The 26,443-nt window shown below is 37.7% G+C and overlaps 1 protein-coding gene across 2 annotated transcripts in view; it reads left to right on the top strand.

Moving 5' to 3' along the window:
* Nucleotides 1-26,443, top strand: part of LOC121313311 (zinc finger protein 40-like) — a 101,869-nt gene that overhangs the window by 54,028 nt on the left and 21,398 nt on the right. For both annotated transcript variants that reach the window (XM_041245710.1, XM_041245709.1), the window contains exons 3-4: nt 8,040-8,093; nt 20,228-26,097. In XM_041245710.1, the coding sequence (XP_041101644.1) occupies nt 8,040-8,093; nt 20,228-26,097 (5,924 nt within the window). The remainder of the gene's footprint in view (nt 1-8,039; nt 8,094-20,227; nt 26,098-26,443) is intronic.

The following is a 26,443-nucleotide window of genomic DNA, read 5'->3' as shown; positions in this document are numbered from 1 at the left end:
TACATAATACTTTACTGTGTGGTGTTTGCCTATGAGACTAACAATGATTGGTATGTATAGGGTTTGTTGTATTTTAATATAAAATAAACTTGATTACACTGCATTTGTATTTCTAGTAGTATTAGCAATAAACAGTATGTCTCTACGAGCGTATGCAAATCAAAATATCATTATGTCTCAAACTTATATCATCTTAAACCCTTAAATCACCCTGAACTTCAGGACTGACCGCTGGAATGTGTGAAGGTGCTTTTCCGTGCAGTATCAAAGACCGTAGGAACTACACTGAACAAAACTATAAATGCAACATGTAGAGTGTTGGTCCCATGTTTCATGAGCTGAAATGAAAGATCCCAGAAATTCACACAAAAAGCTTATTTCTTTCAAATTTTGTGCACAAATTTGTTTACATCCCTGTTAGTGAGCATTTCTCCTTTTCCAAGATAATCCATCCATCTGACAGGTGTGGCATATCAAGAAGCTGATTAAACAGCATGATCATGCATGTGCATGCATGTGCACCTTGTGCTGGGGACAATAAAAGGCCACTCTAAAATGTGCAGTTTTATCACACAACACAATGCCACAGATGTCTCAAGTTTTGAGGGAGCGTGCAATTGGCATGCTGACTGCAGGAATGTCCACCAGAGCTGTTGCCAGAGAATTGAATGTTCATTTCTCTACCATAAGCCACCTCAAACATTGTTTTGGAGAATTTGGCAGTAAGTCCAACTGGCCTCACAACCGCATGACCACGTGCAACCACGCCAGCCCAGGACCTCCACATCTGGCTTCTTTACCTGCGGGATCGTCTGAGACCAGCCACCTGGACAGCTGATGAAACTGTGGGTTTGCACAACCGAAGAATTTCTGTACAAACTGTCAGAAACTGTCTCAGGGAAGCTCATCTGCGTGCTCGTCATCCTCACCAGGGTCTTGACCTGACTGCAGTTCGGCGTTGAATCCGACTTTAGTGGGCAAATGCACACCTTCGATGGGCGCTGGCTTGCTGGAGAAGTGTGCTCTTCGTGGATGAATTCCGGTTTCAACTGTACCGGGCAGATGGCAGACAGCGTGTATGGCGTTGTGTGGGTGAGCGGTTTGCTGATGTCAATGCTATGAACAAAGTGACCCATGGTGGCGGTGGGGTTATGGTATGGGCAGGCATAAGCTACGGACAATGAACACAATTGCATTTTATTGATGGCAATTTGAATGCACAGAGATACCGTGACGAGATCCTGAGGCCCGTTGTCATGCCATTCATCCGCCGCATGTTTCAGCATGATAATGCACGGCCCCATGTCACAAGGATCTGTACACAATTCCTGGAAGCTGAAAATGTCCCAGTTCTTCCGTGGCCTGCATACTCACCAGATATGTCACCCATTGAGCATGTTTGGGATGCTCTGGATCGACGTGTATGACAGCGTGTTCCAGTTCCCGCCAATATCCAGCAACTTCGCACAGCCATTGAAGAGGAGTAGGACAACATTCCACAGGCCACAATCAACAGCCTGATGAACTCTATGTGAAGGAGATGTGTCACGCTGCATGAGGCAAATGGTGGTCACACCAGATACTGACTGGTTTTCTGATCCACGCCCCTACCTTTTTTTTTTTTTTTAAGGTATCTGTGACCAACAGATGCATATCTGTATTCCCAGTCATGTGAAATCCATAGATTAGGGCTTAATGAATTTATTTCAATTGACTGGTTTCCTTATACGAACTGTAACTCAGTAAAATCTTTGAAATTGTTGCATGTTGCGTTTATATATTTGTTCAGTGTATTTGTGTGCACTGCCATGCTTGTGTATTGAAAGCGTTGTCTCAATTATGTTAGAAATGTTGTTGTTCCATGGAGCAACTTAACTGCTGCTTAATAAAAAAAAAAACAGGATATAAAAAATATCAATAGCACAGTAAGGGGCATATTAAAGACAATTTGAAAGGGAAGGTTATACAGAGTACTATACAAATTGAATAACATAGCGATCGCTGGGAACTAAAATCACAGCATGTGGATCTTAGGTTTCCTGTAATTGGTCATTTTTAGATGGCTGAAATCATGTTTGATACTGTTATACCTGCTGTAGGTTTAACGGATGTCTCTTTTTAACATGGCTTTATTAGGTAACTTGGAACTTGTAAAATAAATGGAAAACTAATTTTAATTTGTCCTTTTCATTCATTAGGAATTAAATTGCAATAATAAATCTACCCACAGAGATGGCATATGAAAGCTTGGTAACATCTGGGTATCTGACAAGGAACGCCATCTTTTCCTGTATTCTTTTTTCAATGGCAAAAGGTTAATGGGAATATACAGAGAGTAAGACAAGCCAAGAAACCATATATTAAAAGTGTAGCGTGCTTCTTATTGTATAAAGATCTTGTGCCGTTTGGGTGGGAGAACCATGAAGTGAAGCTGAGTGGTTCTTGCTGCTCAATCTGTGTGAAATAGCCTCTATTAGATATGAGACACCGTATTGATCTCTTATATGTGATTTGTAATACAGCAAATAATGTACCATAGTCTTTAGACTATAACATTCAACCTTTGCATTGTGCACATCACTGCACAGTTTCATTTACACATTTGCTCCTCTCTATTTGCTGAAAGCAGAGGGGTCAAGTTTAGAATAATACTTACTGTAGTAGTAATACTATGTTATCAATAAAGCATAAGCTGTAAACTTGTCATGGAGCCCGAATCCCAATTTAAAGAGTTTGGTTTTGGTTGTATTTTATGTCAGACACAAATAAACTTTTACTATTCATGTTGTGACTTATGATACACATGTATACTGCATGCTTCATATATAAAATGCATTCTAGTGGGATAACCAGGTCCCACAGACCATAAAGGGTTGAACTACATTAGCACAACTTAAAAATCATGCCAAAGTGCCTCTGTCAATTAAAAGGAAAAGTAGCTGTTTTTATGAGTAGTAGTACAATATGCCTTTTTTTCTGTACAACAGAACTGATTGTTAAAAGGAAAAAAAAAGAAAGAGGGAAGCATAACAGGTTAAAAAATAGCTAGGACAGTGTTATAATCACAGCTTAGACTTTGAAATATAGAATCTAGTTGCTGGAGGACTCTTTCGAGAACATGTGGGAGTGTTTACCTGTCTAACTAAATTGAATCTGAAGCAGGTTCATTTTAAACCTGCCTTTGCATGAATGGGATTTTTTCTTCTTCTTTATATTCAAATGAAATTAGTGCTTAATATCTCTTGGCTGGGAAAGTTGGTTATTCTTGGCTTTGTTCCGTCTTTTTAATGTCGGCTTGTTGTTAGCCTGAAAGTGCTATTAAAGGTAAGGCTGCAAGTTTACAGAGGGTTAAATTCTGCTGAAAGTGGTGGTTGGAGTTTTGAGCCATTATAGTCATTTTTAGTACAGCAGATATATGGTGTTGATAAACCACTACACTTACACACTTGAGGATTAACTTTCACCAGGGTACAAGTGTTCCAAGAAATTAAGAACTCTTGTCAGGAATGGAAAGCACACACACACCACTGCCGACCTGTGTTCAAAAGAACAAGTATTATGGATTAATATCAGTTTTGTTAAATTCAGGAATAACCGTATTGGGGAATATCATTTTTTAAAAAATTCCAAATATGGTGTGTAGCTTGCTTACAAAAAATAACCAGTCTTATTAACCAAACAAAATTTAAAACTGCATTTTGTAATGGAATCTTTATCTTGTTTCTCATGATGAAAAAACAGCCTTGTCACTCAGAATATCACGTGTATATTTAATTACCAGACAGTATTGCCACCCTTACAGTTACATTTCCCAGTAATAGAGCCAGTAGATCATATGTTTCGGCAAATATGCTGGCCAGCTTCAACACAATTTCAACACTTCATGTCTTAGAAACCATTTGAGAAACCCTCTAGTGTGTGTTATATGTGTACAGAAATGTGCCTTTTTTGTTTAAAATTAAGATATGTTATCAGATTGTTAAAATTAATTTGATTTAGAATAATTTCTTTGTGTTATAAGATTGCATTGTATTTTTTTTAGAGGACATTTTCTTTCAATGAAATGGTGTTTCCTTTGTGGTTTAGGGATGCTTTGGAGACTGAAATGTCTTTTATGAGTAATGCCATATAAGCAGTGCAATTAAATACCGTTTCCCTTGCATATACCGCTTGCGTTTGCTGTTTCTTTGTGCTGATTATTCTGTTTCAGTAGTGCTGCTAAAGGGGGGAGCTTCCTGAGACTAATGCTCAGGGAGTCCCACTGCAGTGCAGTACTCTGCTGATTGGATGATACTGGTTAACACAAGTCAGTTTCATAATCTGATCAGATTAAGGAGACAGAACCACCAGGAACAATACTGACAATACTCTTTTAAAGCACAAATGCATTGGCTTCAATTGAAATTCATTCTAATTTAGATTGATTGATTTCATGTGTTTGTGGCTGTGTCATCTAGTATTATTGTTGCATTTGTTCTTACGATGGAATGTTTTATAGTTCTAGATGAGAGGCTCAGCCAATGTGCTGATTAGCCAGTAAAGTAAACCAGTGGAAAAATACAGCCTTTTATGCTCTGGTCTTACCTTTCGGTATTTGACATTTGGTCCTATATATCACAAGTCTGGCAGCTAATTGGTTTAGAAATTCTCAGAATACAAACAAAACAAATAAACTCACACATTTTAAGGGGAGGGGGTTAAATGTTGACCTTCTTACTATTTTGTTTGCTTAGCTATTTGTTAATAGATGCTAAACTTCTACAAACAGACTGCACAACAAGCTACGTTCAGTACTGTATGTAAAACCATGAAGCACCAAATTATAATATTTAACACATAATTTCAATCCATGCTTGAGAAATATACTAGCAAACATAATGAAAATAGATTTGTGAAATTATTTATATTATGGTTTTTTATAATTTAGCTACAAATTTATTTACATCCGTACAGTAAATTCTCGACAAAGCTGATTTTGTAACTGGGCATCCCTGTTACATGCATAGAGTGGAATGGTTAGTTCCCTTTCCTTTCTCTCTCTCTCTCTCTCTCTCTCTCTCTCTCTCTCTCTCTCTCTCTCTTAGGCGGAAGTAAGTGCTTTCTCTACCTCTTTTTTGCAGCAGTGTTTACTACAGGTAGTTACATGTGTACAGTATGTAGCTAATATATTTGCCTAGAAGGAAGTGAAAGAGTTCCCTGGCTGCAAACCAAATGGGGTTTTTGCCAAGTCAGATGCTGCCTGCTTTTTTCCCCTTTTGGCTTTATCGCTTGCAGTCAGTCTGATCAGAAAAATGTTCCTCTAACACCTATATATATATATTTTTCTTTATTGAATGAACACCAAGGGGCCCTTTTAATTTGGAATAAATTACTGATGAAAATAAGAAAATACATCTTTCGATAGGTTTCAAGTTACAGTTTTCTTATCTGGTACATATACTATAAATATATAAAATTTAAAAAGCCTATTTATAGTGTTGCAACTGTGTTCGTTTAAAAAAAAAAAAGTAATCGGGTTTGTGTATTTTGTGTAAATCCAAAAACTACCTCATTTGAGAAACATATTGGTTTCTGTATTTTTCTCTTTCAAATTTTTTATTTTGAGATTATTGGGTCTTAATCTTAAATATGTATAGTTCTACTTATTTTTGTATTATTGATTAATTTTCTTACTAAATTGTGCACTTCCTTAAGTCTGGGGCACAATATTCTTTATGTCACATGATTAGGGAAAACCTTAAGAAATTATGCATACAAACATTTTGGCGAGTGGCTTTAAGTTATGGACAATTTTTAAGTCATAGAATTATGGATACTTTTATTAAAAGTTATACACATTCACGCAACCCCCACCTACATGTTCTGACCTGACAAAGAGCTTGAGATTTGAATTGTGCTCATTCACCTTCATTATAAGTGAATTCATTCGACAAGAGCTGGGTACTCGCCACTTAAATATCTGGACTATTTCTGCATAAATTACAACTGCAATTAGTCGACTGGAACAAGTCAGTCAGTCATGAGTCTACTTGAAAGCAGGAAGCCAATGTAGAGACTCTCAAATGCTTTACTGCTTTGCTTGGGAAGACTTTTTAATGCCATACAGACCATGTGTGCGCTAATTTTCCATAGTGAGTGTAATTTTAGAGGATTTTAACCAATTAATATACACATGAGATTGACACAAGACTTCTTGTTGAAATATTTGTTTAATTTTGTTACTTTTTTACTGTATATTTTGAGATGACTGATTTTAAAGTTCCCTTTCAATTTGAAGACGACCACCAAAACAGGTATTTTCTGATCTTTCAATACCAGAGCTCATGTTGCAGGCTGCTGCTTTCCATTTGTGGTACATAGGTCGACTGCCTGTGCAGTATTGATTGAAAGGATATATATGTGTTGTTGACGGCATACCTTGCTGGCACATCTGCAGCACACACGTGGTTCTCCCGCTCGCCTGTGTTGTGCAACAGCTTGAAAAACAAACAAACAATTTTGTACTAGCCCCTCAGTAGAGTAGACTGCGCAGGTAGCCCTTCCCACTGTTCCTTGATTTTATGGAGTAGGTGCACTGCTCTTGGGATCGAGGGCACAGAGAAGCTGAGCCTGGCAGGATTTCCCCCTTTGACTCCACCATCGCGGCCTTGGTTAAGTCCCCATCAGTGGGTGGATTGTCAATGGACCCTATGTGCCAACACAGGGGAATCGAAGGTGACCCGTCTGGCCAACAAGGCAGGTATCCTGACTGCATACTTGGATAAGCGTGCTCACAGGGATCCTGCTTCCAGAGCCGGTGCCAACGGAGCTTTGTCTCCTTTTAAAGTACACTGCTCCAGATCTGTGGTTTTCAAGGGCAAGCCCTAGGCCGAAGCCTGGCAAGCTTGATGGTGGCTCATAGACAGCTATGCCTGTCGCAAATAAGGCGACATTGCTGGACACACAGATATCCCTGGGCCAGCTGTGGAGGAGTGTCAAGAAGTGGCGAACTGGGCAGCGGACCTCCTGTCAAGGGAAGGTGCACTGTAAGAGTGGTGGAGTGCATTTGGAAATGGTTTGGGAAGGCGCAGGTCGATCTCTTCGCCTGTATATAGTAAAAATCCCCCCGTTTATTCCCATGGTCGCAGCCCACTGATGGTTGTTTTACTGTACATCAATTCAATGAAGCAGAGCATTACCATAAAAATGTATTGTAAAGCTATTTTTTGTGCATACAATGCATTCAGTACATTCAAATTTTACACAAGTTTATTTTGTAGAATTTACTATATATTTTGCAACTGTTTCCTGTTGCATAAAAAAAAAACAAGTGTTGCTCATTAAGTTAAACATTGTTGTTCTACTCGAATAGCCTTTTTCAACTAACTGCATTTTGTTTACTCTGGGAGTGCTAAAGCTGCAGTACCTTTAAATAGATATCTAAGTACCTGTACTATTGCTAAATTTGACATTAAGCTGTTTTCTGCAGGGAGAAAATAATTGGTTAGAACAAAGGGAGCACTCATTAGCTGGATGGACAGACACTGTCCTCTAGGGACATTTTTGTAGAAAGTAATGGTGTCGACTGGTTTATCAGTTGTAATATAGCTTCAATTGAACTGTTTGTATATTAAATACACATTCATTTTTGTACTTGAGTTGATTTGAATGATGGTATTGAAATTGCCTGTACATAGTTTTTAATAACCAGATTTCTGAAGTGAATAGCATACTCTTCGATGGAAATACATATATTGAGATAAGGAAGTTGGATTTCAAATATAATACAGTTTCTACTACGACACAAGATTTGCAGAGGGCCACATGGCTCATTCCACTGCCTCTTGATGTTTGCATGTACCAGCCTGTATCATTCCAATACCACAATTAAAATTCTGACTTTGTTATGCCATGTTAATTGAAAGCACATTTTAGTGAAAAAAAATGGTTTAATGGATTGTTGTCACAGCAAATTTAATAATCTCAAACAGGTCAGAATCCTATATTACTGATTTATCTTCACAGAAATTACAAGGATGTTTTTGTTTTTTTTACTGCAGATAAAATTGAAGAAGCACAAAAAGAACTTAATGAGCCAGAAGACGCTGAAAAAGGTAAAATCTAGAATACATTAGTATGGTAGATTTAATCCCTGATAAAAAAAATTTAAAAAAATGTTAGCTCAAGTCAGCTACAGCATTTTAGAGAGTTTTGCACAGAACTTATTCTGTAGTAATCTCCAATGCCATTCACCTGCTGGAATTTGTAAGGTGCTGATTATGTTACATTTTTATTCAAGAAAGCCATTTTGAGCTGCCATATTGAGCTGCTTCAGTTGGAAAGTTTATGATTCTGTTTCTGGCTTTAAAGCCAGTGAGCAACCAACACTGAACTGAAATCAACACAAATGTCAATTATATTTGTTTGGCGGTACCAGGTCTAATGTCCCATTGCTCTTTTACACTACATGTGTGCAATAAACTTCACATGTGTATGTCCAGACCACACTATTAGGGGTGTGTGCATGGGTATACTGTAGATGAAGAACAATACAAACTGCACACAAGTACATGAAGAAAAGTGAACATGCGGGTGTTGTGTATATTAATAAATATGGACAGGAGAGGAGGGCTACAGTGGAAAATTATTGACCCATGGCAAGACCATAGACTGATGGCATTGCACCCTGGAGGTAACAATAGTCTTCCCAAGGGGCATTTAATTTTCCACTATGGTGAGTCTGCAGTACATATTTAATATATGAATCAGTCAAGAAAATAAGTGAGGCAAGGTTGGCTAGTAAATATGACTTTATATATTTTGTTTAAATATAGCTGATACAGCATAAGTACATAAATAAACAACAAAATTTCATACCGCATAGTTACCAAAGTTTTTTGGCATACAGCTCTCCGTCTAGTTTGCTGACTGCTGCATAATCCAGTTTATATCCCGTCTGTCATATTTGTTTACATCGTCGAGTTGAATTTGTTTGAATTTCAGAAAATCAGAAAACAGTGACAGTGATGTTTTAATTACCGTTTTAGTGTTTTGAGCATCTTTCTTTTCTAGTATGTTTTGCAATTAATTTTCTGTTACATCACAGAATTGGTGTTCAGTCATTTCCTCTTGTTGTGCGGAGTGGAGATGAAAGACGTTCCTTTATGACAGGTGGAGACTATTGCCCTGTGGTTTAAGGATGTTAGGGCAATAGTTCAGTCTAGCTTTCCTCCTATGCCAGATAGACACACAGTACATATCTGATGTTAAAGCAGCAAGGATGTCCTACATTTGTATTTTTGCAATACTAATGTTGACATTCAAAGCACATATTTTACAGTCAACATTCATTTTAACTGTAGAAAAAAACAATGGCTGATAAATTGTCAGGTTGTAGTGGGAAAGATTTATCTTGAGGAATAGGTGCCCAAAACGTCTGATTGCTTTTTCAGCAGGCAGAATATTAAATGTATGCCTGCGAGATCATTAAGCTGTGGGTGTTCTCAACTGGGCTCCAGGCTGCAATTGGAAGGTGTTTATCTACAGGCAGGCTGTTACATTAGCAGGGACAGAGCCACTGAATATCGTCCTTCTCTCAAAGATGCATGGGGGGATTTTGGAAAATCTTTATTCACCGATTGCAGCAGTGCGGGAGCACCATTTCTGTTCTCATCAGCCAATAGACACTGGGGTAACAAAGACTGTCATACTCAAAAACCAGCTGGGTTTACCTTACCATCACAAAGGCATTTCAGAACTAAAATGCACTGGTTAGAATCAGTTGCATCTAAAGGTTCACTAACATATATACAGACGACTATTACATCAAGTATACTAGAACTGTTCTATCTGGCAGTGTAATATATAAGTTAATCATTACTTATATAGATAAAAGGTACACTCCCTTATCCAAGTTACTGTATGATTTAAACAAAAAAAAAAACTTAATGTATTTCATTTGAAATGATATAAAAAAGGTAATATAATTAGGGCTTCTGATTTTCGGTTTTAACCGATTAAAAAAACGATAAAACACCCTATACAAAAAATGAAATCGGTGTATATCCAACACACACGGGAAAACACTGGAAATGGTTACTCAATTCTCGTTGACTTGACCCCTTTCCCTGTGAAATAAATAAATAAATAAAACCTCCAGTGCAGTTGGGCAGTGCCCCTCCTTCCTGACTTGTATCTTGCATTGATTTGTTCTGAATACTTTAAAACCACCCGAACTACTGAGTGGCAGCAAATTCCTACATTTCTATTGAAGGATTATAACACACTTGCAAGATTTAATTACAACTTGAAATGAAGAATTGTTCTTGCTCTCAAGTTTTAAAGCTATATTACAGTTCAAGAGGGAGTATTTACATGCTCAGGGAATTTAAAACAGTATTGCAAATTATGGCGAAATGTAAAAAATAATGCCTGTTAAAACCCCAGAAAAATATGCCTGTGACAATAAGGATTTCATAGGGAAGACAGCAAAGGAAAGAAGGTACAGTTGAAGTGTGCAAGTAATGGCAAGTTACTATACATACTGTGACAGAAAAAAAAACACCACATTTTTTGGAAAGTAACCGAAAACAATCATTTCATACAGTATATAACAAACGAAAACACAGAGGAGAAAAAAAAAAAAAGATTTTACATAAAACTTGAAAATAGCTAAAAATAAGCACCAAATTTTTGTTTAATAAAATCTGAAAAATAGAGGCTCTAAATGTATAATAAATTCACATTATAAAATATTTCATTTACAAGTTTGGGTGCCTCTAAATAAAAATAATAGAACTGCAGATTAGTCAGATGACCTGATATCCACCTGTGCTATGGAGGAAGGAGATCAATTGATTTTCATATGAATAAACAACAAGCAAGATACAAAATATAAACTTAGAAACTTCCTGGTAGTGTTTTGATTACATTTTCCAATCATTTTTGTAATTTAAATATACTGTAATAAAGCCTTTAATAAAATACATTTACTTCTATGCTAAAAGTATTCCAAACCAATCTAGATTTAAGGTAAGGCATGCTGAGATAGAAATTAGTTTTGTTCCAAATTTCTTGGCAAATGTGATAACAGGATAAAGAAATGATGCCAACATTTTTAAACATATGACAGAACATTTACTCAGAGGATAGTGGCAGGGCAGTATTTATTTTCAAACCATATTTTTAAATACGCTTTTAATTTCACTGAGTATTGTTTTATAACTGGGGGCTTTGTACTGCTTAGTTTTAAATATGTGCATTTTGCAAATAATATTTTGGACTAAAGTCATAGTGTACAAACAGTGATTGGAGCTTGCTTGATTTTCAGTTTATTTATGATAAATAAACCAAAAAAGTATGAAATAACTGGTAATGAAGATCACAAGCCACTTACAGTACAGTAGGATGTACATTACAACTTGTGTCTCTGTGCAAGTTATGTGACAGTTATTTGTGTGTATTTAGTAATAAACATAGGCTTAGCTTACATGATGTTCAGAAACTCCAAATTTTTCGTTGTCTTGAGAATGTGGTGTAGCACGCACATATCAAGCACATTCCTCTTGCTATATCAAGTGCACGGCCAAAACATGGTTTGACTAAAAAGGGTGAGTAAATGTTAACAGGTTGTTTCTTAAATTGGAATGACATTCCATTCTAGTTTTTATACAAAATATTTGACAGTACTATATCTATTATGGTGTAAACAATTATTCACATTACATTAGTCAATAATAAATAAGTGGTAATCCCATTCTTGGCTGCTGAAAGTTTACAGTGTACTGTAATTTGACAGTTTTTTTTTTTTTTAATACAGTGCCAAAGGGGCAAAAATTTGCTTGACTTTCAATGTCATTTATAGCACAGTCTGAAGAAAAATCACATGCTTGGTGGTTAGACAGCTGTTATAGTATAGAAATTATTTTTGCCACATGAACAAATTAATGAACACACAGCCAGCCCCTTGCTGATATTCCTTTACAGAAGTTTCATGTGATGACGAGTTACTGTTAATAACCAGGATTGCAAAGGCTGCTGCACAACCTAAATAAAGTTTGCATGAGCTGATTAATGTGTCACTTTTCTGCAGAATTTCAACATTGCCTTGATCCACACAACTTAAAAAAAAAAATAAATAAATAAAATAAAAAAATAAATCGTAGTACAGAAAGGATGTGATGTAAATAGCAAAGTGTGCAGCTGCAGTGCAATGACCTTCATTTAATTATAGACTTTTCAGAAATGTGAGCATTCTTGCTCCTTTAAAGTATATTATAAGATCCTATACAGTCTAATTTTACATAGACAATAATTGTAGCATAAGCATTTATATTGTAGCATTTATATTGGGCATGGAGTTTAAGATTTGTTGTAGTTTTTCCCTGTGCAATGTCTACCTCCCACAGCATTTTTTATTTATTATTATAATCTAAATGGTTAATAGTTTACATTGGCATTGAACTGCAAAGCATAATATTAATAACATATACAGTACCTAGCTATTGGTAACCCTTAATACAGAGTGGGTGCCTTAGAGAGTGAAATACAAAAATAAATGATAATATGATTATCGTGCAGTTTTAAGTATAACTAAATGCACTGAGCAAGAAGCTATTTTTTTCTCTTCCAATATATGCTGCAACAGCCTCCCCATCTGCTCTAGGGAGAGCTGCATTAAAAGTACTCAAAAAAAAAAAAAAAATTGTACAAAAAAAAAAAATTGTTTACCATCAGAACACACTTTTTCTTTGTTCAGAAATGACATCAGCCAGGCACAGAGATGACTTCAGTGACTAGGGAGCAACACAGAACAGAACCAGAGTTGCTTTCTGTGAAGTTAAAAATAGCTGAGGACCCCGGAGCTCAGTGATGGCTTTTTTGAATACTTAGCAACCCCAGGGCCTCGGGGGATCCCAGCACCAGTTGGGGAAGACCCAGATGACTTTTTTATTTTATTACATTGGGTTGTCATCTCCATCATCTGTTCTGTAAACAGAGGACTATCAATATGCTACTTTCAATGATAATAGAACCAGAACAGAGTACATGTATGGTTCAAAATACACAATAATTAAGAAAAAATCCTCTTAAGTTGGTACTTCAAGGATGCCTGGTCTGCTTTCAAAAAATGCTATTTATTAAGTATTTTAAGGGTAGGACTTTTTTCCAAACTGAGTGACATGTAGTTAATACCACAACACAATATTGGTGGGTTGCTGAATAGCCTGTTGTAGATTTTTTCTATTCGGTGTCTATTTGTACAAGCCTACAGCTTATTTAAAAAAAAGAGAGAGAGAGCAAGATGGAGAGAGGATGTGGGTGTTGTAATAACGTGTGGGCTTTAGTAGATCTAGAGACAGGCAGCTCAGAGAATTGCTAGAACAAAACCATATAGTCATTTTCATCAAGCAAATAGCTGAATCGACGATGGATTTCGAGGGACAAAAACCAGAGGTAATTTTCACTTTATGTTCTTTGATGAAAGTTTCTTAATGAATAGGTAAGAATGCTAATTTAGATGGTATTCTTCGAAACCCAGTTTTAATAAGGATTCATTAACTGTCATCACCATCATTGTTTTATAATTATTATTTTATTTTATTTTTATTTTTTTAAGATTCTATGCTTCATTTTGATATGCATAGCACATAAAGTACTAAGAAGAATGGTGTTCGTGTAGATGGAATTATGAAAACAAAGCTTGACTGTTGGGAATAATTTGTGGGAAACAGACTTGCAAGGTAGATCTTTGAAAAATGATGTCAATGAGAGCCATTATATGAAGCTGTTTGAGTAATGTGAACGTGCAGTTTTGTTATGAACTCGTTATGCTTGTTGCAGGTATGTTATGTAAGTAAATACATTACTTTTATCTTAGAATGGCAAACTCTGCCACTTACTGGTAAAGGAAAACAAAACAGAAGTTTTGTTTTCCTGCAGTATAGGGTAATGTGAAGTTAACCTGTACAGGTATTTGCATAGATAAGGGTTTGTTTCAGAGCTGATTATGTGTTGTACATGTGCTAAGCTGTTTTCCAATGTGAATTTGCCTGCAGTCATTTATGAGTTGTCCATCAATCTGACGGGCAAACCTCTAACACTATGGTAAAATGCATTTGCCCCTGATTATGATAAAACTTAGTGCAAATGGGAGCAGATAACTTTGTCCTGAACTGTGATATGGAACATGCAATCATTAACTTTAGGGCTGTAAAAAATATTTATATGCAGCAAAAAAAAAAATTATTTCAAATATATATCATGCTTCATAGTTGCTAGAAGTAATTTATTCCAAAGTGTTTTACATTGGAACATACAAATAATCATTAGGTGTGTGGCGTCTTTTTGCAAACGCCACAGAAGAAGAAAAATAAATGATTTGGAATACATTATTTCACAGAGGTATGAAGTATGGCCTTTTTATTATTTAAGGAAACAGTTTTTATCTGCCAGAATTTTGCAGAGCAGCATTTTGCAGAGAAGCCGGTATAGGTCATTCTGTCTGTGCTCTACACAGTGTCACTTTGGTCCTAACAGCTGCAGTGGAAAGACGTGATTCATTCCTAACTTTAGTGTTACTGTGAAAAGTTAATCTTTTGGAATGATGCATTAGGTTAGTAAGGAACTGAATTTGTAACGATTTATGCAGTACACAAAGTTACGTATTTATTTCCTTCATGAGCCGTCATACAGACGGCATTTGTATGTAGTTGGGGGGGGGGGGGGGGGGGGGGGGGGGGGGGGGTGCCTTGGATTAGCAAATAACTGCATTTACGCACAATACATGACACAATACACAAAGTTACTCATTCATTGCCCTCTCATCGTACAGACTGCAGACTGCAAGGTATGAAGTACAGTTGGAAAATGGGGGGAGGGGGTGGGGTCTAGTTAGATATTATTCCATGATAGCGGAAAAATAAAGTAGGCATACGCAAAATAATGTGCATGCAGAGTGACGACAAATGTGGGGCTCTGCTCCACCTCTTATTTAGCATGTGCATAAAGTAGTACAGATTAACTACTCACAATGTACTATTATTGATTTTTAGGACCGCTCCAGTGCATTGTTTTGTCATTAGTAGGACGAAATATTTGAAATCACGATTACATTTTATAATATTACCAAAATTATTATATTATTATATAATAATAATAATAATAATAATAATAATAATAATAATAATCATACCTATGTTTTAGTCATTCATTCCAGATTGTTTATTATTTTTTAACAGTTCTAAAAGATAGTGAAGCCATATTCCAAATCACAGTTCCCATATAAATATTAAATCAACTATATATTGCAAAGGCTGGAAACATTAAAAAAAGAAAAAAAAAAAAGTTTATGAATATAATGAACCCTGCAGTCACATATGCCAGAATTGCTTAATTAATGTAAATATTTCTGTCTACTACATTAGCAAATTGTGCTGTGGCAGTAAAGCAACTTTTTGTTAATCAAATCAAATTTAAAAAACAAAAAACAAAAAAAAAACTTTAATGGGATGAAGTAAAGACAGAAGTTGGAGCCATAACACATGGGTGTACTGTATACAGACCATGCCTGCCTTTCAAAGCACAATTTCTCTTATTTATTTAGGCTTGTGTCGATAAATAATTATGCAACCAGAAGTGACACATCCAGGGATTTATAAGCTTTTTCACTGGGCATATATTTACTGCAACAACACTCTGTCCACATGAGCATTGCCCCCGTTAAATACATTTTTCTTTCTACTGTTACAATGGGGTTATTGAGCTGTGTGTCTAGTCTGTGGCTTATGCAATCACACAACCGGAACAGCGCATAGCATGCAATGGTGTGGTGCCTGTAGACCATGTAGTGCTTGCAGTCACACAGCCAGTGCAGCGCAAAGCTTACAGCGGAGTGGAGCACTGTAGTTTGGTGGTGCATTCCGGATCGCGTGCTCTATTCAACCGGTGCAGCTTACAGCAGGGAGAAAAAAAGACAGACGAGAGAGAGAAAGAGACTTTTTTTTTTTTTTTTTAAATATTGGACGTTGTGACAGAAAGACAATGATTCTTGGTGGTAAATCTCATTCAGAAATGGGGCGGAGCTTCAGTACATTAACTCGTCGACCCGGAAGGGAAATGATGTGGCAGCTGTGAATTGGAGGAGCGGCTGCAATCATTTACCAAGGGGTCACTAGTGACGGTACAAGTAGGGGACAAAGCGACGTAATCTGTTCCTTCGTTTTGTTTATTGCAAAAGAACACGGAAGGACCTTAGGATTTGTGTATACGTATCATGAGTGTTTGTTTGTTTGTCTAATTGTGTCTTATTTTTATTAGATGGCTAACACATTTCGGAGCTGTCTCCAAGGGCCAGCACAAACCCGGAACAGCACTGTACTAGTATCATGGAGAAACTGTATTTGCACCATGAGCACTAATTCACGCACTAACCGAGCTTGTGTATGTGTTTTGTGTTTTGTGTGGGTGTATAAAGAATGGGACTATTATTTCGGGACAAACCGGGTTTCGCTGGGCGATCACATTCTCCCTTCTCTTAATTTTACTTTCAAAACAGCTACAAAAAGCAGAGCAAAAGATACAAATGCATGCTGCAAGCTACAAGGTTAGTGAAAGCAGACTACACTTGCCAGCCAGTTCCGCAGCATTAGCTCAGTCTTCAGCTGTCAAGTTTCTGATTCAGGGTCAAGCCAACTTCCAGCAATAAAAATACAAAAAAATACTACAGGCGAACTCGAGCTCTTAAGAGTCAGCCACACATCTGGAGAAGGTTAGTTTATACTTACCTTGTTTACTCACCTGAAGTGAAAGGCAAAAGAGACTGAAGTCTCCGTGCAGTGACTATTTATTACCTCGGGAGGTGGGACCAAGGATGTCACTACATGGAGGGGCCTATCGGCAGCTTTGATATAAAATACTCGGTAAATACCTGACAAGCAGGCGTATCCAAAAAGTTTTGTTTTGGTGGTCATCTTCGAACTGAAAGGGAACTAATGACTTGAGCCAGATTGGTGACTCGACTCGACTCAAGCTTGGCATGTCAAAGACTCGACTCAACTGGAGTCTTTACTCCGCAGTGACTTGACTCGATTTTGGTGACTCGTTCCAGCTCTAAAGCATGGTATGCAGTAGATCTGCTATTTAACACTTTCAACTCAAACTCATCCAGAAGACAACAAACCTGTACTATTGTTTAATTTCTAAAAGCTGTTCTATTCAAATTAGCTGGCAGATGACATCTTTAAACTTTTATCAATCACCCCGTTGTAATAGTTGAAACAAATATATTTAACGGGGGCAATGCTCATATGGACAGAGTGTTGTTGCAGTAAATGTGAAAAAGCTTATAAATCCCTGGATGTGTCACTTCTGGTTGCATAATATTTATGGACACTAGCCTAAAAATATAAGAGAAATTTTTTGAAAGGCAGGCATGGCCTATATGCTCTCGGTGCTTGAAGCCCTTAGTACTTGGTGCTTCGGCATCCTAGTGTCTCAGCCACGACGCCCTTGGAGCCTCGGTGACCTACAGCCAAGGTGCTCAAGCGCTCCCCTGCATCGGTGGCCTCAGTGCCCTCGATGCTCCCGACGCCTCGGTGCCTTTCCCTCAGTGCTTAAACACTCACTGCATCGGTGCCCTTGTTGGCCACAGTGCCCACGATGCCCTCTGTCTGTAGGCAGTGGCCCACGCCGTTGCAAGCTATGTGCTGCCCCGGTCGTGTGATTGTACGCTATCCAGGCTAGTCACCATTGCCTGTGGTTCCTCCACCGGGACCCAGCTCTTCTGCACCCCACTGTTGAGTTGAATCCGACAGCTTGTTTCAGCCCACCTACTCGAGTTAAATAAAATATCTAAATTATGTTCACATAGTTTATTATTATTATTATTTTTTTTATGATGTCTCAATCCTAAAGTTCTACGTGATGCTAAACATTTGACTATATCTGTATTGCTTTGTATTTGTAGTGTATAGACTATGTGCAACTACTGTTAAAATATAAACTGATAAAGATGTTGGCCTTGCTTCAACTGGCACCATACATTTCCCGTCTTACTTTGCTCTGCTTCCACCCCTGTAACTAGCTCCCAGAAAGGAGGCAATATAGACAAATAGCTGGATGAAACTGGTTGAAAAGGTAGAATGTTAAAGTGCATTGATCCTTGGTTACAGTGTTGCACCCGGTGTGGTCTGTTGGAAATATTTGGTGAGTCCTTTCTCCATAATGTTTTTAAGCCATGCCGATGATATGTCCATATTACAACAAACCATCACTCCCCCAGTATCCTGACACTAAATGTATTCAAGTTACATGTACAATTGGATTAGTGTGCAATACAGAGAACAGTTGTGCTAACTACTACATACAGCATGCATATATTTTTTGGTTTAAGTGGATTGGAAAAAGCCAGGTGTGCACACCTTCATCAAGATTAGGAACTACAGCAAATCATGTAGGGCCACTTTCATCTTATGTATGTAATGAAAAAGTCAAAAGTAAAAAGGAAGGTTTAAATCAAATCAAGTCTGTTCTAAAGACCAGAAAGGAGCTGTTAAAAATATATATTACCAGAAAGCTTTATCGGTGACATGTAGCATTGTTTTGTTTTTGTTTTGGAAGAACAACCAGGAAATGCACTTCTTTATTGACAGGATTAGCTCTTTAACAGGCTTACTAGCAGGATTTAGTATAGTGAATTGTTTACAAAAATAAAGAACTGGTTAAGGCCAAATGTTTAGCATCACCTAAAATTTTAGGATTGAGACATAATTGAGAAATAATATAATAATAATAATAATAATAATAATAATAATAATAATAATAATAATAATAATAATAATAAACATTATTTAACATCATGTAATAAAAGAAACAACAAAATGATATTGTAAAAGTTTGCCAGAAAGCCATAGTTGTGGTAGTAATGAGTCCCAAGCAGTTGAAATGCTTCGAACAATACAATTACACTGCTTTAGGTAATTGTTCTTTGGTTTAGTTGGTTCTTGTAGCTGTGTGTGAATTCTAAATACTGGTATACCAGAATAACATTTTGAAAAATACAAACATGCCTCTCTATGCTTGATTGTAATGTGGCAGTGGAATGACTGATGCTATATTGCGGCACAGTAATTGGTGCATTGGAATGCAATATTTGACAGAAGATGTGGGTGTTACTATATCTGCCAGTTATATGATGAATCCAGTTATAAACATAGCAATGAATGGAGTGTTTCACAGGCTATCGTAAGGAAAATGCCTGAAAAGTGACAGCTGGGGCTTAAAAATGCAATTTTTGTTGGAGTTTTATTGCATTTCTACTGTTGTTGTCTGAAGTGATTTTATGAAGCATGCTACCAACTAAAGTGGGTGTTATACCCCTTTTATTCATATTCATCTCAAAGTTATTGTTTAGACAAACAGAATTTGCAAGCAAACATTTTGGATTAATATATGTAACTTTTTGTCTGCTTTGAAACATTAAACAAATACTTAATGAAGGAAACATTTATTTGCTTATTTTCAATTTTTTTAAATATGAAGTGCCATATTTTAACTTCTGTTACATACATATTACTACATACAAATACAGTGAATTAATGTCCACAAAAGAAAATTATAATAGACCACATTGTACCTTATATATTATATATATATATATATGATATTATATATATATATATATATATATATATATAGCAATAGCAAATACCCTAAAACTTTGTTTAAAAAAATAATACATCAAACAAAGTGAAAAGTTGCAGTCAGGGGTAATTAACTTCCACAGTGCATGTTTTAAAAGCTAATTTAAAGATTATTTTCCTCTTATCCACAGCACTGACATGTTTTTTGCTGTACTGGCATACGGAAGCTGTAAAAGTGTCACAATTTTAATCAATATTGTACACTGTCCATGAACCCCCCATCCCAGCACATGCTTTATATGCTTTCAGAAAATGCTGAGAATTTGGGACAGCCCCTCAATATGTCAACATGTTTTTTTATCTTTTTATTGAGAAAGTGTTCTTGAAGTTTCACATACTGTATTCTGTTATTGTAATAGAAGGTGACAGATTCCTGCTCTGACATGTTCAAGTTGACACATGAAACTTGAGTTCTATGCCTACTGCTTTAGCTTCTCACTTATTTACCTTGCTTTAACTCGAGAATGATAACAAAGTTTAAAATTAGTGAAATCATTATGGTCCATATACAGTTCAGAATTTTACTAAATATTCTGTTTGTTCAACAGGTATCAATGAGTGTGGCAGAAGAATTACAGAAACCATAAAAGGTGTAAAACGAAAAAAAGTGGTTTCTGAAAATCAAATAAAGAAAATCCTCAAGTCACCTGTAAAGAAACCTCAGCAGTCAAAGATTTGTACACCAACAGCATCTAAACTTAAAGTAAAGGCAGACACACCCTCAGCTTTGTTTCCTGACCCATTGAATCAGTTATGCAGTTCACCTGCACAAAATGGAGACCCACAAAATGAAAAATCTCCAGTGCAAGATATCTTTCACAAGAAAAGAGTGAACACTGAGTCCATTGTGGAAACAACAGATTGTGAAAGGGCAATGCAGGCAGAGACCCCTATGGTGCAGAAGCAGTCAATTGATCTGTGTATTGGGAAAGTAGAAGACTGTCAAAATGGTAACATATTACAATGGGTAGTAGCTGATAAAACGTCACAAGAACAGTCAAATTGCCCAACTGCCACCACGTCATTGTCAAATGAAAACTGGAACTTTAATCCTGCAGGCAGCACATGCATTTCAAACAGTGCGTCTTCTTCAAATGCTAGTGCTTCATTTGAAGTCTTGTTGAAAGCAATGGAGCCAGATCTGAGCTCTTTGACAAAGAAGAAATATTATGCTTCTCGTGCCCATGTAGGAAAACCAGGACTAAATGATGAGAAACAATCCTCAGGACAAAATGCTGGAATATCAGACAGCAATTTAAGGGTTCGAAATCAGTCTTCAGTGTCACAGCTAGAGTTTGTGTCTGGGTCCCATTATTATCCCGGTATTTTACAGACAGTACAGTTGCCTTCAGCAAAAAATGAGCAAGCACATAATCAAATTGCATCTCATTTACAGTATCGGCATGTTTCAACTGGGCAACAAAATTCACAGCAAACTGCTCACTTTGTAAGAGCAAGTGGCCACCAACATGACCAAGAAAAACATTGCCTGCGGCAACCTTATAGTGTGGCAGATATATCTTCACTTACTCAAGTTCCTAATTCTTCAAGCCCTGAGGATCTTCGCCAGAGTCAGCCCATGGTTCATACTTGTCAGTCAGTGTCTGCCAGTGTGCCCAGTTCTATACAAGTTCCTGTAACTCCTGGGTATAATCCAATACCACTTGCCACAGTTATAAATCACGTTGTAGATCAGATGTCCAGTATTCCTGTTAGAGACCAGAAACCTAAAAAGCAAGGAAAATACGTTTGTGAATATTGCAACCGGGCTTGTGCTAAACCCAGTGTCCTCCTAAAGCACATCCGGTCCCACACAGGGGAACGGCCCTATCCTTGTGTCACATGTGGATTTTCTTTTAAGACTAAAAGCAATTTGTACAAGCACAAAAAATCCCATGCCCATGCTATCAAGCTAGGTCTGGTGTTACGTCCAGATTCTAGCAGTGGGACTCTATCACAAGATTCTGACAAAGCACTTAGTATTCACTCAGATGTGGATGAAAGCGGTGAAAGTGAGGAGGAAAGCACACCTGATGAAAGACACTTAGAATCGGAATCAACGCAAAGTAGTATTATGTCACTTTCTGAGAACAGTTTACAAAAAACAGCCCCCATCCCACCCGGTCAAGTGGATGAAACCTTGGTTGTTTATGAGTCAGCAGAATCTGAAATAGATCAGAAGTCATCTGAACCAAAAGTAACTGCTGCTTTGCCAAAAGTGGTAGTTTACCCTGTAAATGTATCCCCACTGAGGGCCGACAGTCCAAGAGTAACAGACTCTACCCCTGAGCTAGCCACAGCACAGAGGCAAAGGGAATTCCAAACGGCAAGTATAAGGTCAAGCTTATCGGTGATGTCTTCGTTAATAGAGGTTGATAACACAAACCTGTCCCAGGATGACATAAGTGATATTGAGGAGAGGCACAGTAAATCTCCTGGAAGTGGGCATGCACAGTTACAAAGGCAACAGGCAACAGACTTTTCACAACAGCAGCAAGGCAAATGCCTTTTAAGTCCAAGGAGCTTAGGCAGCACAGATTCTGGTTACTTTTCAAGGTCAGAAAGTGCAGATCAAACCATAAGTCCTAGTCCTTTTGTTAAATTAATACCTCCAGCTGAAATAGATATAAATAAAAACATCTTGACTTGTCCATCTCACACCACCCAAGTCATGGCATCAGTAGTTCAGTCTAACTACACAGAGAAAACATCTGCTCCATCTGGCCAGATGCGTCCACCAATGGAAACAAAGTCACTTGAAGAGCGAATCTCAAAATTAATTTCAGATAATGAAGCAGTGGTTGATGACAAACAGCTGGACAGTGTCAAACCAAGAAGGACATCTCTTTCAAGAAGAGGGAGCATAGACTCTCCAAAATCTTATATATTCAAAGACTCTTTCCAGTTTGATTTAAAACCTATTGGTAGAAGGACAAGCTCAAGCTCTGATATACCAAAGTCCCCTTTCACGCCCACAGATAAGTCAAAGCCAGTGTTCCTTTTGTCTGTCCCTTCCCAGTATCTATCTATGGACAATTTGCCAATAACTAGAAGTAATTCTATGCCTGCAACACCTGGTTACTCAACTTTCCCCCCTAATGTAGCACCCCCACCTCATCCACTGCGAGGTAGTCAGTCATTTGATGACAAAATAGGGTATGTTTTTGATGATGTCTTTGTATCTGGTCCTCCCACCCCGCTTCAGGCAGTCCATCCCCGTACACTTGTGAGACAGACAGCTGTTGAGGATTCTTCAACCAGTGATGGTCACAGTCTTGCCTCAACACGTTCTGTGGATGAAAGCTACCATGGGTCCATCTTGACCACAGAAATAATGCGAAGAAGTAAATCATGTGAACAAGGATCACCTCCAGAGAAGAATAAAAAATCACAGCTAGGCAGAGGGACAATGTATGAATGTGAAACTTGCCGAAACCGATACCGAAAGCTGGAGAACTTTGAAAATCACAAAAAGTTCTACTGTTCAGAATTGCACGGACCAAAAAGCAAAGCTTTAGCTGTGCGAGAGCTGGAGCAGGATATGTTACCGCGCAGTACACAGCCCCAAATCTTTCATTACAGAGTTACACCGGCTACAGATGTTGTGGAGCAAACACCATTGATAAGAAAGAGAAGAAAAATGAAAAGTGTTGGAGATGACGATGAACCTTCGCCAACTGAAAGGAGTGCTCCATTTTCTTCCAGCTTTGATTCTGTGTCAACCCAGCTGTCCCAAGAAATGTGTAGTAGGATTTTTGGTAAGAATGCTGCTATTATGGGAGAATTACAGCCCACCACCATTCCAGGGCAAGGTTCTCACATGCCACTAGTTGCAAGAAGTACAGAGGCTGTAGATTCAAGATTGTCTCCCATCAGAGAAACTTCTAAAGAGAGAGGAGACTTCAAAAGACAGGGCAGCGGTATATCTGTGATTCAGCATACAAACTCATTAAGCAGGCCCAGTTCGTTTGATAAATCAGAGTCTTTTGAGAACTTTTCTCCTGCTAATTTACAAGACAAGGAAATTCAATTTATAACCAAACAACTGTCTATAACAACAGTGAATGCTAATCAAGAGAAAAGCCAACAGACAGCTTTACTAGAAAAGCCTCTGCTTGACCAGCAGAATGATGAAACAACAGTTCCTGGGGAAAGCACCATTCCTGTACATCAATCAAGACTAGTTCGCCAACACAACATTCAAGTTCCTGAAATTCTGGTCACCGAAGAGCCAGACAGGGAGCAAGAAAGCCAAGCAGCAGAACAAGAAAAGCCATTGGAAACATTTAACTGGCCCCAGCGTAGTGAAAGTCTGTCTAAACTGCCAACAGAAAAACTCCCTCCAAAGAAAAAAAGAATTCGGTTAGCTGAAATGGAAAACTCATCTGCAGACTCAAGCCTTGAATCTTCATTGTCCAGAAGCCTTAGTCGGGAAAGTAGCTTATCACACTGTTCTAGCATATCTGCTTCTTTTGATAGGGATGAGGTGCCAAGAGCCGAGAGTCCTTTGAAGGCAGACTGTATAGGCAAATCCTCTGAGTTTCATGTGCTGCCAGTGGCTTCCAATACCTTGGGTGTTCCTAGTTCACACTTAAGAGAAATGAGAAGGGCTGCATCTGAGCAAATCAGTTGCACTCAATCTTCTGTTGAGGTTACCACAGAATATCGCAGTAAGTCATTTGATTGTGGAAGCATTTCACCCACAAGATCGATATCCCCTATGGGAGGAGCTTCTCCAGTAGTAGTAGGAGTTCAGGTGCCTCTTATAGAAAGGAGAAGAGGTCCTCTTGTTCGGCAGATGTCTTTAAATATTGGTCCTGAAAGCCAACAGTCTCATGGCAAGCTTCCAGTGTCCTTTAAGCAGGGTCCTACAGTCAGCTTGGCTGCAGTATCACATCAGAGGTCTCAGGCTGCTTGTAGGTCTTTGGTGTCAACTCTAATTCCACAACATTCGATACGAGAACCTGTTCAGAACAAGAGTGAGCACTTTGTTCAGAGTGTTAATTTGGGCAGTCAAATACATGTGCAGCAGCCCCCAGTTCATGGGCTTCCACATCCTTGGCAGTACATTTCCACTGGTCATAATACTCTTTGGTCACAACATTCATCAGTCTCACAAACTGCAGACCAGAGAGAAATACAGAAACCTTCTGTCCAAACTTCTGATTCAAAGCAAAATAAAACCTATACTCCTAAGTATCAGTTGCATGTAGCTCATCTAAAAACTAGTCAAATGTACATGCTACCAACTACACAAGTTTCATGCAGTACCTTGCCTATAATTAATATTCAAGTTTCAAATGAAGTAAACAGTAAGTATAGACCACCAGAAGAAATATCAAGTTTATATTTGATGTCCCAGGTTCACAAAATAATTACCAGGTCAAAACCAAATGATCAGACGAACCAATCTCCTGGAACTGCCCCTGTACATAACACCGATACTGACATAAGTAAAATGTCACAAGTTCACAAAGACAAACTGCAGACTTTAATTCATTCTCAAGAAAAATGCCTCTCTGTTCCAGGGATTCAAAAAAACATAAATGACACTGGAAACTCTTCTGTATTAGGTTCCTTGCAGTTTGTTCAGAAAATGTCATCTGTGGGTCTTTTTCCACAACAGGAACCTACTGCTTCAAGTAAACGAATGCTTTCTCCTGCCAATAGTTTAGATATTGCTATGGAAAAGCACCAGAAACGAGCTAAGGATGAACATGGAGCAGCCTGTACCACTGAAGGTAGATCTTTGAATTTCCAAAACACAAGAGCTGCAGAGGTAACTAGACAAAGGAAACTTATGCTGGTTAGACAGATGTGCACAACAGAACCAGCAGAAAACCTATTATCAGACCAGGAAATTGTCCCACAACATCAAGGGAAACCTCATCAAGACAAAATGCCTTCTGAAACATCAGAGAATGAAACAGTTTCTCCTTCATCAAACTCTCTTACAAGGATTTCACCTGGGCCATCGGTTTCTGTACAGCTAGTGAATTCAGATTTGAAAACGTTAGGCAAAGGTCAAGAGAGAAGGTCTCCTGTGAGTACTCAATTCAAACCAGTTGGCTTTCAAGGTCAAGTAAAACTAGCCTCATTTGTTTCAGTGGTGAACACAAGAGATAGCCATCGTTTGTCATTTCCAAGCCTGAAGACAGCAACAAGTTTCACATGGTGTTTTCTGATGAAAAGAAAGCCTCTGCATGTGCTGCAAGCTGACCAGAGGGTTTCTGCTTATTCCACATGGGCCATTAGTGCAAACAATCCAAATCCTCTTGGACTGCCAACAAAAGTTGCTCTGTCTCTTTTTGATTCCAAACAGAAGGTAAAGAAGATACACTACACTCAAGCAATAACTACAACTTCTAAGTTTGACATCTTGGCTTACTCCAGCAAGTTGAAAAATAGCTTGCCCAAGGTATGATCAAAAAAAGATTTATTTATTATTTTATTATTATTATTATTATTTTATTTTATTTTTTTACAATAATTTTCTGCATGCAAATAAAGATTAAATATAATCAGTCAAAATGAGCATTAATTTGAAGTACTAGTAATACAAAGTAAATAATAAGTAATAATGCATTATTGTGCTTCTTATGTTTGAATGGAACGAAAATAAACTAAAAAGTATTACACTGTGGTTATAATTTGAAGGAGGCATTAATCTTATTTCACCGCTAGTTCTTATTCATAAAAGGTATAATGAATCATTAAGACTATAAGCAAAATGCATCAGCAGCAGTTATTTAGCAATTTCGATG

Source organism: Polyodon spathula, chromosome 3, assembly GCF_017654505.1.
Source record: "Polyodon spathula isolate WHYD16114869_AA chromosome 3, ASM1765450v1, whole genome shotgun sequence".
Lineage (NCBI taxonomy): Eukaryota > Metazoa > Chordata > Actinopteri > Acipenseriformes > Polyodontidae > Polyodon > Polyodon spathula.
Note: the sequence above shows the minus strand (reverse complement) of the source record. Positions and strands in the feature narration are given on the sequence as shown.